The sequence below is a fragment of the Magnolia sinica genome, chromosome 1 (genome assembly GCF_029962835.1).
Source record: "Magnolia sinica isolate HGM2019 chromosome 1, MsV1, whole genome shotgun sequence".
Lineage (NCBI taxonomy): Eukaryota > Viridiplantae > Streptophyta > Magnoliopsida > Magnoliales > Magnoliaceae > Magnolia > Magnolia sinica.
This window is the reverse complement of record NC_080573.1, coordinates 134,958,655-134,972,443: the sequence shown is the minus strand read 5'-3', so window position 1 is coordinate 134,972,443 and position 13,789 is coordinate 134,958,655. Positions and strand designations below refer to the sequence as shown.

Genomic DNA, 13,789 nt, shown 5'->3' with positions numbered 1-13,789 from the left:
TTCCACAAATTTTTTCGATTTAATTGAGCTTACGTATGCCATGCGTACTAGTTCTTAGATGTTAGTGTCCGCGTATCAAGCGCCATACACTGCCAGAGTATCAAAAACTCCTCGTAGTGGATTGTCGGGCTGTCGTGGTTCAAGGATGTTATTCGTCCTTGGGAACTAGGTGCGCGCCGCTTCGGTGGATGCGCTGGGTGGTTCCCTGATAGTGTGGCCCACCTTATGCATGTACCTTACATCCACACCGTCCATCCGTTTTTAAAGATCATTTTAGGGAATAATCCAAACATGAAACAGATCCAAATCTCAGGTGGATCATACCACATGAAACAGTGGTGATTGACCATTAAAAACTTCTTGAGGGGTACGAAAGTTTTTGATCAAGCTGATATTTGTGTAGTCCCTTCATCTATGTCTTTGTGACCTTATCAACAGGTTGGATGGAAAATAAACATTCTGGTGGCCCACAAGAAGATTTCAACGGTGGATATTCAATCAACTCTGTTTATTGTGATGTGGTCGACCTGATATTTGGATTTGCTTCATTTTTTGGATCATATACTAAAATTATCTGTAAAAAAGGATGGACGGCGTTGATGTAAAGTAAATACATCAAGATGGATCCCACAGTCAGGAATCCACCCAACTCTGGGATCGCCGCGGCGCGGGCGCTAAGTCCACAACAGCGTACAAGTCAGATAATGCACGTGCCACTACGTATACCAGTATGGCACACAAGTGAAATATCCAAGCCATCCATCATGTGGAGCCCACCCTCTATATGCTATTATGGATATATAAAAGTGGTTATCTGATTACATGTGCCAGAATTTTATAAATAAGTGACGAGTTAGAAAACTTTGGCCGATTTTTCACAACATATATTCGTTCAGTTAATTGTGGCCGACCTTACTAATGGATCGTCCTGATTCTTGATATAGAGAATCTATGTAGTGGTATCCTTATGATGGATGGCCTGGATACATCATTGGTATGCCATGCTGGTATGTGTGGTGGCGTGTGCATTAGCTGACTTGTACACGCGCGTGTGCTTAGAAAAGATGCCTTATTTAGGAAATCAGAAGTGTGTACGTGTCAGAGAGGGGTAGAGAGCGAGAGCGAGAGAGAGAGAGAGAGATCGATCTTGTGAAAGCGCTTTCCTAAGCCCACAAGCTTGTACAATAAAGCTCATGCACACACCAAATAGGTGCCAGCATGGCATGATAATACCAAGATCCAATCTATCCATCAGAATTTGACCCCTATATTAATGGCCTAGGTCAAGAATCAGGTTGATCCATTGGTCAGATCAGCCACAGTTTAAAAAAATAATTCTACCGATCTGAAAAACTTGGCTGAAGTTTTCAAGCCTAGCCACTGGTTTCCGATATTGGGCCCCACATGCTGATAAGACGAAATTTTTATTTGACCAACATGATGAGTGGATTAGATCTCGCACCTATATACGTACCATGCTGGCACATGTGGTGGCGTGTAGAGGAAATTTATTGCACACGTGCATGCACTTAACAAGGTCCTTTTGTTGAGTGCAGAGGAACTTTATTGCATACGTAGGCAAAACAAAATAAGGGGCCATAAATGCACGAATTGGATGTGACCATGTTCAACCATTGGAAAACATCTTTTTGTGCTGATTTTGTAAGTGCTGCGTACCTTTTTCCAGCGGGCCACAGTGCATGGATGTTGTTGTCTTTATATCCAGTGCTGCTAAACCCTTCAGCAAGGGACCACAAGTTTTGGATTTCCATGAAAGCTCTTTGGCGGGAACTGCAAGCAGGTTCATTACATGTTCTTCTCTTTCTCTTCCTTTGCTTATTATCACTCACAGATATTATCATTTAATGAAAAACCAAGTTCAAATTTTGAATCATTATGTAGGATTTTCAATGGTTGAGTTGATTTTGAATGTGTTTGATTTAAAAAAGAGAGGATGTTTGGCTGCAGAGTAGGAAGATTATGTGATTTTTAGTAAATTCTTTTATACAATTATAGATCGTAATTATCCCATTTAGGCTGTTAGTGAAATTGGTTTTTCTAAATATTGAAATTTAATGTATTGTAGCATTGTCATAACGAAGCGTTCAATGTATTCAAGCATATTCATTTTTCAATATTTTATCTCTATTTTATAACCTTTCGAATTATATGTTGCTTTAAATTCCACGCTTTTGTTGATTCCTAAGGTGTTGTTTTATATAAACATAGATTGTTATTATCCCGTTTGGGTTTAATTAAATTGGCTTTTCAAAATATCGAAATTTAATGTATAGCGTTGAATGTATTCAAGTACGTAGTCTTATTTTTTTTCCATTTTATCTCTATCATATAACCTTTCAAAACATATTGTGCGTTTAATTCAATGTTTTTGTTGATTTGTAAGGAATTGTTTTATATAGATACATATTTAATGAAAAGATAAATGTTTCAAGTATTAGGAGTCCCTCCCTCACCCAGGGTGTAGGCATTTTTTGTCTCTAGCTTGAGGTGTGAGTTTCCCGAGCCCAAAGTGTGGGTTCCTCTCTCTGGCCCAGGGTGTGGGTCTTTTTTTCCTTTTTTACTTCTTTTCTTTTGTCTTTTCTTGCGTCAAGGTTTTGGCCTTTTCGTTCTTTGTAATTCGTGGACTTTTGTCCTTAGTTGGTAATAAGAGAATTTTTCTTGCGTGCCAAAAAAAAAAAGAAAAAAGGATAGATGTTTAAAGAAAAAAGAAAATTCAAATTTCGATCGAAAATTCAAGTTTGAATTTCAAATCATTATGTAGGACTTTCAATGGTTGAGCTGATTTTGAATGTGTTTGATTTCATAAAGAGAGGATGTTTGGCTGAAGAATAGGAAGATTAAGAGATTTTTAAGGAATTCTTTTATATAATTACAGATGGTAATTATCCCATTTGGGTTTCTTGAAATTGGTTTTTTGAAATATTAAAATTTTATTTATTGTAGTAGTAGCATTAAAAAGTGTTCAATGTATTCAAGCATATGGGGTAGTCTGCTTTTTCTTTTTCTTTTTAAAAATAAAAAATTAAAAAAAAAATTAAAAAAGCATATGAGGTAGTCATTTTTCGCCATTTTATATCTATTTTATAATATTGGTTTTTTATAATTATATATTGGATTTAATAAGATTGGTTTTTTTTAAATATCAAATTTAATTTATTGCATCGACAATATGAACAAAGCTTTGAATGCATTCAAGTATCCGGTGTAGAAAATTTTCACCATTTTGTCTCTATTTTATAATCTTTTGAATCATATCATGCATTAAATTCTATGTTTTTATTGATTTGTAAGGAATTCTTTGTATAATTATAGATTGTAACTATCCCATTTGGGTTTAATGAAAATGATTTTTCAAAAAATTAAAACTTAATGTATTGTATTGGCAAGATGAACGAAGTGTTGAATTTATTCAAGTATCTGTTGTCGTCATTTTTTGCAATTTTATTCTTATTTTATAACCTTTCGAATCATTATCATCCATTAAATTCTATGTTTTTGATGAAGAAAGAATTTTTTTAGTTACTTTTTTAACTGAATCCTAATTATTCTAATCTTTTCATATTTTTCTGTTCCTTTTTTTTTTTTTAAAGCCAAGATGAACATGTCGAGCCATGTATGGAGGTTTTGTCAATATATAGTTATTTTACTCAAAGGAGGCATGCTAATATGCAAAAATGATATTTAGAAACTGTTAATGGAACCCACTCAGTGTTTGGAATTTTTTACTTGAGGGTCAGTTTGGATGTAAATTTTTTGAAAATCAGATTACTTCATTTTACCAGTGCCCAAACACTTCGTTTACTGGTACAAAACTCGACAGAATGAAATAGTTAAAGTGAAGAGTTAACATAAGATTTTAGCTGCATCCAGACCACTGATTAGATTTTGAGCGGAAAGAAGTTGATATGAATGTTTTTCTTCAAGGGTGCATTTGGTTGCACTGAATATCATAAAATTTCATGATATTTCCTGATTAATCAGTCTAATTTGGTGGAAAATTTCATGACAAATCATGAAATTTGGAGCAGCCAAACACACCCTAAGCTAGAGAGAAGTATTGTTTGAGATTTTCAACAATATTTCGATATACTGGCATCATCCTGTTCTTCCCCCAACTGAAATTATAATATCTGAAATCTCTAACTGAAAAACCCATTTCGAGTTTTGAATTTTTTGAAATGAAATTCTATATTGAAAGAAGCTGAGATGAGATTTTTATGCAAATAAGAAAGGAATAGGATGAGACATTTTTAGATTATTTTTTTTTTCATATGGGCCTCCAGGATGATTTCAAATTTACACACAAGATGTTGCGGCAGAAGAAACTAATGCAAGCTTGTTTCTACAGAGAAGATAGGAGAAAAAGGAAGAGTTTGAGGATTTTAAGGAGATGGGTTTCAAAAATATTTTGGTTGCTGCAGCGATGCCAGTTCTGAAACTTCTTATAGTTACCAGTGCTGGATCATTTCTCGCAACAAATCGTGTTGGTATCTTATGTGAAGATGCTCTGAAGCATTTGAACAATGTAAGTTCTATTGTGATTTTGTGAGCACGTGCCTTTGTAATTAACATTTGTTTAGAATACATGATCTGTTTGCGTACTTCATGCCTATAAGCTCGACTAATAAACTTCCAATAGAACAAAATCATTGTGCAGACTTCCGGATGTGATTGAATTTTCAGCTTAACTGAGTTGAATTGAATTTGTTACCTAATGATTCAGGAGAAATGATTTTTAAGATAGGCCCAAAGTATATATACCCAAGAATCCAAAAGTGAACAACATTAGCAAGGATGAATATACTATATATTCCTTTTGGGTGCGTTTGATTTTACCAAAATCATGTAATATTGCACCAAATTAGACTAATTAATCATGATATTTGTTGCAATCAAACTCACCCTTGAAGTCAGACTTGACAGTAATGCAATTGCAATTCGGCTTCTTGTGCATTATAAAGAGTAGGATAAAATTCTCCTTGTGATTAAAACCGAATGTTCAAAATCAACTCGATTGCACATCCAAACACAGCCTAAGAGCAGGAAGAATACCAAGCCAGGTTGTCACTACTAGGGAAACCTCACCTAGTTGTGCAATGATTGATCATGTACTACATCAGGCACATTCCGGACTTTGCATGTCCCAAAGTACCCTTGAAAGGTGGAATTTGCCCAATCTTAGCATGACTAGGTAAGTATTGCCGAGTCACCAGACTCAGCATTCCTTTGAGGACGATTTCTGGCTTGCATCATGGCTGATTCGTGAATTGAGGGTGAGCTGAAGCAATGTCTAAGTACAAGTGCTAGGCTGAAATGTTCTACATCTCTTATACTCAGGTCCCTGCTCTCTCCATGATAATACGCACATCTCATCATCAATAGAAGTTCATTTTTTACTTGAAATTTTAGTTTGCGCATTTTCTTATCATTTTAGTGCTATTTTACTCGTATGTTTTTAAAATATATATATCTGTGGATTTTGTGTCTGGTCAACATCCGTCTATAGACTGATTGGTGAAATCTGATCATGAACAGGTGGTGTTTTATCTATTCGACCCGGCATTTGTGTACATCAACCTAGCTAAAACGATCACATTAAAAAGCGTGGTTTCATTGTGAGTTTCTTATTTTGTTTCTGTTTCTTTATTGCGTGCAGTCCTGATGGAAGGAATTGAATGAGATTTCTTTTAATCTTTACATTTGCATTTTTTTCCATGAAAAATCTGATCTACAAGATACTAAGAATTCACCTAATGTCAATCATGTCAATTTAATCTTTTTTTATAGTCACTCCAGCTTCTGGATTAGTATTTTTCACCAGTGAGGAAAACTCTGAATTTTTCTTAAGAAAGTAGTGTGCATGCATGTATAGAATCATCTTAGGGTGACCGATATGCATTTGACAAGTCCCAAAATTGCTGTCGTTGGACAATCCTAGCTGCTTGATTTTGCCCATCAAATGTAGACCATTGCTCTTTCTGCTCGAAGTTTCTTAACTGATCTGTTTGCACACCCTTAGTGCAATGGCTAAGAAGGTTCATCAGTCAGCAATCTTGAACTGTTGTATGCAGCCCACTAGATCAACAGTTCTGGTCCTGTAAGATGATTTCATGCATACAGTCAATATGCTAAAGATGGGCAACGAACAATCTAAACCATTGCTCACCAGCAATGCTAGCAAGCCCCTCTAATTTGATATGTTTCAGTCATAGTTTGAAAACCCGAAAGCTCAACTCAATTCGACGTTCAGCCAGGTAAGGTGGACTCGATACCTAATTACTTATAAATTTAAAAAATATTAAGAAAGAAAGAACAATAGGTGTTCAAAATATCTAAAACCTAAAACAAGTAATATGAAATAGAAGATCTGTCACCAAACAGCCGCACGGCACTGCTCCCCACTTACATTTTTATCAATAATCACATTGTGAAAAATCCTGTGACTCCATTCAAGTCACCATGAGTTGTATTGAATTGACCAAGAGATCGAGTAGACTCAATAAGTCTTCCCGAGCTAGGATCAAGTCAAACCCACAACCCAATTTCCTAGACTCACTTGAAATCTCACTCAGTCGAGTTAACTCGGCCGAGTTTTGAGCCAAATCGGCGAGTTTTAGAAATATGGTTTCAGTTGGTTACATCAAAGCACAGTCCATTTATTGTTGTGTTAGGAGACTGCAGGATGAGAACTTTTACTTCTTTTTTTGTTCTATGACTAGTATGCTCGTATTATTTCAGTTGAATAGAGTTGTTGTCTTATTTTAATCAATCACTCACTGCTAATTGTATAGGTGGTTCATGCCATTAAATATCCTTCTTACTTTCATAATTGGCACGATACTTGGGTGGGTCGTCATCCAAATTATGAAACCTCCTTCCCATTTGAGGGGCCTCATTTTGGGTTGTTGTGCTGGCGGTAAATATCATCGTGCCTTTGCTTCCATTCCTTGCACTGTTCTGATTAGTGTGGAAAATGATCTCTCGTTGCTTTCGTTTCACAAACAGGAAATCTGGGCAATATGCTAATTATTATAGTCCCGGCAATCTGTAAAGAGAAAGGTGGTCCATTTGGAGCTGAAGATGTCTGCAATAGATATGGACTTGCATACGCTTCACTGTCTATGGCTGTAAGACGAAATTTGGAATCGTTTCTTTGCATTCTAAAGTGTCTGCACTTTCTTAATATAGAGTAATGGGTGCCCCGCACATGCCAATCATAGTTCAAAAACCAAAAACTCGACTCAACTTGATGTCCAACCAGGTTGGGTGACTTGGGTTGACTTGAAGACTCAAACAAGTCTTTATTCAACTCGACTCGATGTATTGACAAATAAAATATACATTATATCACTTGTTAGTTGATATTAACATTGTCGTATAAATCAAATACAGAAGAAAAAAAATAGTAAAATACAAGTGAAGTTATTGGCAGCCTGGTAGCAGGTTTACATCCTTTGTAAGTGGTTGCAAGTTTTGAGTTCGAGTTCTTACATATGTATCTCTGCATTTTAGAGAGAAATTAGTTGACCCTGGGCGAGTGACTCAATCCAGTTGTGTCGAGTCAACTGAGTTTACAAGACAACTCGTCAATTTTCGTCGAGACTCAACCAAGTCAGGCTCATCAGCGAGCTTCCTACGGACTCGGCTTAAAATCTGGTTGAATCGAGCTGACTCAGCCAAGCTTCGAGTCGGCCACCGAGTTTTGAAAGTATGATGCCCATGTGGTAGGCATGTACAAGATCCATGGCTCATTAAGCAAGCTACGGTGTATTTGGCCCAGCACAAAGATCAGGCTGGCTCACTCATCAAGTGATGCAGACATGTACATTGAATCTGTGTCATTGGCTATGCTTATTTAGCCAAGATCTGTAGCCTGCCTTAAGATAGTACTAGCCTGATCTTTGGGACTAGATCATATTCACTATGGCGCCAGAACGATGAACAGCTTGGATCATGCATTTGCATGTTGGTGTGTGCAGTCAGTTGTGTTTGGCATTAGCAGATGGACGCTAGCAAATATCATTCTTCTGGAAGTAAATGCTCGTCATTTACCCATGAGGCCATATCTACATGAACATTTATGTTTATAACCTTTAATGAGTTCAAGGGGTAACATAAAAAACTGATTTTGATTTTTTTTTCTTGCTTATTGTGATGCTTTAGGTAGCATCCATCTTTTTGTGGTCGTATGTCTACAATATCATACGAATATCTTCAAGTAGAAAAAATAAAAGTATAGTGATCGATGCCCCAACTAGCACAAGTCTGCCTGAAGAAACTTCAAAGACACTCCCAGGGGAGCAAATTTCAATGCAGGATTCCACAGTGCATGAGGATGTAGAAGATCGACATGAACCGTCTTCTACTAAAACCGAGGAATTAAAGGGAAAACCAGAGGTTGCTTTCTTGCTTTCCTATTTAAAATTCAGATGTCATTTTCGATGAAGTTTGATTGCTGCCACTCGATATAAAAATTCATAGCATTCATCATTTCCTCTGTTACTGATTTGAGTAGACCTTTTGTTTTATACATTTATGTTTTGTTCCCTTCGTTTTCTAATTTTATGCACTCTATAGTGAATAAATTTTATGACAGAAGGTTACTTTCTTGCTTTCTATTTAAAATTAAACTTCCAAGATGACTGTTCGCATATCGCATACCATTCAATATAAAAACTATAGTTCTTTCTTTCCTTTTCTCAATATCCTCTGGTTCTTATTTGACAACTGCCTTATTGTCTCAATTTCATTGTCAAATTTCATGCATTCCATAGCTAATAAATGTTCCAAGAACTTTACATTTTACTGCATGTATGCAGCAGCTGTTTAATGGCCCAAATATTGCCTCATCCTGTGAATTAATGCCTATCATTCTCAGCTGACTGAGGTTACCAAGTGCTAAACTCTAGAATCGAAGTAATATAAAAACAATCAAGACTCAACTCCAATAAAAAATAGTATTGGGCTTACTTTTGTTGAAAACGTGCAAACATGTGCTTCAAAAATAGATGCAAAACCCATTAGTCATGATTGATTTTAAATAACCATTTGGATGTTTCTCAAAAGGCATTTCAATGGGGAGGAATTATATGATCTTTGAGCCCTGGGCATGCAAAATATACTCTTCTTCTTTTTTCATTTTGTATGAGTGGGGCCCATGGTTTGGTGATTTAGACCATTGGTCTGATGCATCACATTGTGGCGGACTTTTCCCTAAAAGTCTCCCAATTTTCGAGATACTAGCCACCAAACTAGGGCTATTTTCAGTCGAATGAGGATCCTTGTTGCATCTCTCTTACCTGTCTTGTCGGCTTTGCAAACCAAAAATTTAAGCATTAAGATTGCCCAAGTGAGGAGATTTTTTATACATGGTCACTATATCATGGGGCCCAAGTGATCAATGGTTTGGGATCTGGCTCATGGAACCATGGGCCCCACTGGCATAAACTGAACACTCCTATTCAATGCATCTGGTTTAGTTGAAACACATGGAGAAAATGAAATGTACACCAAACCTGTGTATAATGTCCTTTTTTTGTTATCAATGTTCATCCAGATAGCACATATTCATCATCATTGTTACTTGTTAGTCTTGACCCATGCCAATCTGTGTTGAAATTTAATGAACTACAATCAATTGTTTGACTTGTGACTGAAGTCGGTATGTCTAGTTTAAAGGCTCATTCATTTGTTATGTTTATCATAGCACGTAATAATGGATTGAAACAACAGATTCTAATGGAAAGTACCATTACGCTTGAACATATTCTCCATCTGAATCTTTTGCATGATTTCCTTTCTAGGTGCAAACTCCATCTAAGCTTAAGCAAGCCTTAAAGACGATTTCAGGAAAAGTAGACGTGAAGAAGTTGTTGGCACCTTCGACCATCGCTGTGGTATGCTTTCCAAGCTTATTTTGTCACCAGAAGGAAATTGTTATACCATTGATGTCTCATGTACTTAGAGAACCTGAGTTTGAACAGAGATGAAATTTTACTATGTATAGGTCATAATGGTGCACAGACTAAGCTGCCATTATTTTCTTTGTATAGATTATTGGGTTTGCTGTTGGAATAATAGCTCCATTCAGAAAGGCACTCGTTGGTGAAAGTGCTCCTCTTCGCGCAATACAATCCTCTATTGCATTGTTGGGGTATGAACCATGTACTAACTTTTCATAGGATTAAAATGACTAGAATCACATCTATTCCGACTATTGGCTGATTGAATCTTAATTTATTTAGCAGTGATGAAAAACATCTTTTTGGTGAATTTATCGATTTTCATTTTTCTTGTTGGCAGGGATGGAGATATCCCAACTACCACCCTTATAATGGGAGGAAATCTTACAAAGGGTAATAACTAACTTGCTTTCAATCTATCTCATACTCATCTTGGATTCTGCTTGATTGGCTGCTCAGATCAACTTGAAAGAATCATATCCTGTATCTGAAGATAGCTTTTTTTATATCATTGTTGGTTGTCTTCATTAAGGAATACACAGGTCAGAAATCCGAGTCTCAATCCTCGTTGCAATTATTGTTGTTCGTTACATCGCCTTGCCCTTTTTGGGTGTACTCGTAGTTAAAGGGGCAATTCATTTTGGTTTGGTGCACAAAGACCCTTTATATCAGTTCATTCTTCTGCTGCAATTTACAGTTCCACCTGCAGTGACCATAGGTATGATACATGGTGGGTTTTTTTTTTTTTTTTTTTTTTTGTGAATTGGTGAGATTGTACTATTTCATTACATGATCCAAATCTATTTTATGTTTCTGTGTCAAATTTATGTTATCTGCTGTACACATTTCTTCTTTCAAAATTACATTCCAAAATCTGACATTTTAAAATTAGTACATTCCAAACGCAGCAGCATTTGTATGAATTATGGGGTCACCTTATATTGGATTACTATCAGGATAGAGTTTTGATTAGCCACACACACACCCCACTACATGCAGCTCCAGGGAAACCAACTTAGCACTTCTATGGGACATCTGAGCCATGCATCGCTTGCCCCACCATGCAGATTACCTGTCCCAAAGATCAGGGCGGTCCACTCATCAGATGGGTTGCATAATATACGCAAACTTTTTAACCCATATATGTGCAACCCACCTGCCATGTTGAGGGGACTTGAGTTTCCTGCCAGGTCATCTATACACACCGGGGTCCACCTGATGCATTGTTCGGATCTCCCTTGAACACTCGTGGCCATATATAGAGGTATGTGTGGTCTTAGTGAAGCTCTATTGCAATACAATATAGGCGTTAAGTAGATCTGTTTGGGGTGTCTATGCAGTTGATTTTGAAAGTCGTCATCATCATCATCATCATCATCTTAGGGCATGTTTGGTTGCCACTTACAGATGAGTTCATCTCATTTGGGCATGTTTAAAAATGAATTCATCTCACCCAAACAGGCCCTTACCTTAGCTTTTCTCCCAAGATTTTGGGGTTGGCTTTGAAATGGTAGATTGCCAAAAATTACATTGATTGGCTTTTCGCCAGACACCAACCTTCCTCTTTTAAGTTTTAACTGAACTCTTAGAAGCGGCCATGGCAGAGACACCTATTTGAGAATATGCAAGTATTTTTCTTTCATAGCTAAGCAAAAACAATTCAATGCAATCTTGGCATGCCAGAATCCATGCTCAGTGCTTATGCATATAGATTGCGCTGATTTTGTAAATATGCAATACTGTGCAACTCTAAGAAAAGGGTCAAGTTCCAAACTGGTGATTTCTTGCCGTGGATGAACATTTCATATCAAGCTCCTGCCGTATATTATTCAATACCAAGACCAATATAGTTAGGTTTACATGCATGTGATATGAATATTTCGTGTAGTAATCACATCAGTAGTTACATCAGCATCAGTGCTTCCTACTACACTGCCGACATGCGCTTTTAGACACCGATACTAATTTCACTTCCATGAAGCCGAATTTCACCAAGCATTTGGGAAGTTCTCCATTTTTTAGTGCATACATCTCCCAGTGTCTTAAAGATGCTGCGAGAATCCAAAATGCATTTCATCCCTAATGTTTTTGGATTCCCCCATCATATGGGAGGTGTGTATCAACTACCAAATCTCAGTGGACACTATACAGTAAGTCGTACTCATACTTTAACCATGTTCTTTCTTTTTAGTGTGAGCTGATGTCATTTGTTTATGACATTGACAGGTATAATGACCCAATTGTTTGGAGCGGGCGAAAGTGAATGCGCTGTGATTTTTCTGGTGACCTATGCACTGGCTATAGTATCACTCACACTTTGGTCTGCCTTCTTCATATGGCTTGTGACTTGATTATGCTGCATAGGTTCGTGCTAGCTAAACATTGTCGCATCGTGCCACTGCATGGTTGTTGGCATTTCATCAATTTGTACACTGATCATCTAAACTATGATCCCATGGTGTATGACTCATGATAAGATATAATGCATCTCCAACTTTGGTAATTGGCATCCGAGCATGAAAGAAACAAGATCATTGAAAAGTGAATTGTGGCCAACAAAAACAATAAGGTGCCTTTGCATTTGGTTATTGGAAAATTATAATACCCTTTATTTGCAAGGCTAAGAGTGACTATCTGAGGCCTCTCTTTAATGTCAAATGGTGAAGACTTACCTATGTATCTCAAACATGAAATTCTAACACCCTTTACTTGCAAGAGACTAGGAGTGAATATCTTAGCTTTTGTCAACGGAGCTTGCTTGGTTATTCAGAAATTTTAATACCCTTTATTTGCAAGATTAGGAATGAATATATCATCTTAGCTTTGTCGTCAGAGCTTGCTAGAACCTTTTGTTACCAGTTATTTCCTGAAATTTATGAACAAGTGAGTGATATCTCTCCCTATGGTTAGATCTTCAATTTTAATATTTGAAGAAAAAAGTGTGCCCAGGTTACATATCTCCTAAAGACACGGATCTTTTGCTATTTTATTTAATTCAAACAAGAATATAAGTTTGAATTATTAATAAAATTAGCTTCAATTGATTAAAAGTTAAAGAGTGCGGGGATTCCAACCATGTCATCAGATTACTAATATTCTTTTTATTGGTAACAAAATATTTTATGAAGAAAACCCCAACAGGCGGAGGGAAAAAAAAAAAAGAAAGAAAGAAGATCCCCTGTACATATGGAAAGAATATTTAAGTCAATACAATTTTTTTTTAAAAAGAAAAGAACTATCAATACAATTTGCTTCTCTAGGAATGTAATGCTGATATCTGCATAGTGCTTAAGCTATTGATGATGAAGGTGAGTTTCACGAGGAGCAGACTTTCAAAGGATTTCTGAATGCATTGAATACCTTGGAAATTAAAATAATTGAATTCTGAATGCATCCTATGCGTGACCTGAAAAAAAAAAAAAAAAAAAAAGAACAAAAGATTTGAATGTGATGCTGATATCTGCATAGTGCTTAAGCTATTGATGATGAAGGTGAGTTTCACGAGGAGCAGACTTTCAAAGGATTTCTGAATGCATTGAATACCTTGGATATTAAAATAATTGAATTCTGAATGCATCTTCTGCGTGACATGAAAAAAAAAAAAAGATTTGAATAATATCCCCATGCAGTTCAATCTAGAAGATCCCCATGCTTCAAAAAACTCCTTTGATAAGTGACCTGATAGGATTTTAGGGTTTAGGAAGTCTGCATTCAACAGAAAGGCCAAAACTTTGGGTGTAATCTTCCCACCAATCTGGGTGATATTTGTTGCTTTGCCTACATTCATGGTGCTTTTTGGTGGCATT

General features: G+C 36.5%; 1 protein-coding gene across 7 annotated transcripts; it reads left to right on the top strand.

Moving 5' to 3' along the window:
• Window positions 1–1,674: 1,674 nt before the first annotated feature.
• Window positions 1,675–12,882, top strand: LOC131218991 (protein PIN-LIKES 3-like). 7 transcript variants are annotated; one of them, XM_058213949.1, is made up of 11 exons: window positions 1,675–1,801; window positions 4,305–4,546; window positions 5,557–5,636; window positions 6,813–6,937; window positions 7,027–7,148; window positions 8,185–8,418; window positions 9,825–9,917; window positions 10,074–10,174; window positions 10,324–10,376; window positions 10,516–10,701; window positions 12,210–12,882. In XM_058213949.1, the coding sequence occupies exons 2-11, from the start codon at window positions 4,412–4,414 to the stop codon at window positions 12,332–12,334; spliced, it is 1,254 nt and encodes a 417-aa protein (XP_058069932.1). In that variant the 5' UTR covers window positions 1,675–1,801; window positions 4,305–4,411; the 3' UTR covers window positions 12,335–12,882. The 7 variants fall into 7 exon arrangements, 6 of the variants coding, with proteins under 6 accessions (XP_058069932.1, XP_058069941.1, XP_058069924.1 ...); XM_058213941.1 differs by having other exon boundaries at window positions 1,678–1,801; window positions 4,370–4,546; XR_009157956.1 differs by lacking the exon at window positions 1,675–1,801 and adding an exon at window positions 1,855–2,019 and having other exon boundaries at window positions 4,370–4,546; window positions 10,526–10,701.
• The last annotated feature ends 907 nt before the right edge of the window (window positions 12,883–13,789 follow it).

Bases quoted from the DNA above. Each gene is read 5' to 3' on its own strand.
- LOC131218991 (XM_058213949.1), top strand. From the start codon at position 4,412: ATGGGTTTCAAAAATATTTTGGTTGCTGCAGCGATGCCAGTTCTGAAA. The intron at 8,419-9,824 runs GTTGCTTTCTTG...TTTCCTTTCTAG, and splicing joins AATTAAAGGGAAAACCAGAG to GTGCAAACTCCATCTAAGCT. The intron at 9,918-10,073 runs GTATGCTTTCCA...TTCTTTGTATAG, and splicing joins CACCTTCGACCATCGCTGTG to ATTATTGGGTTTGCTGTTGG.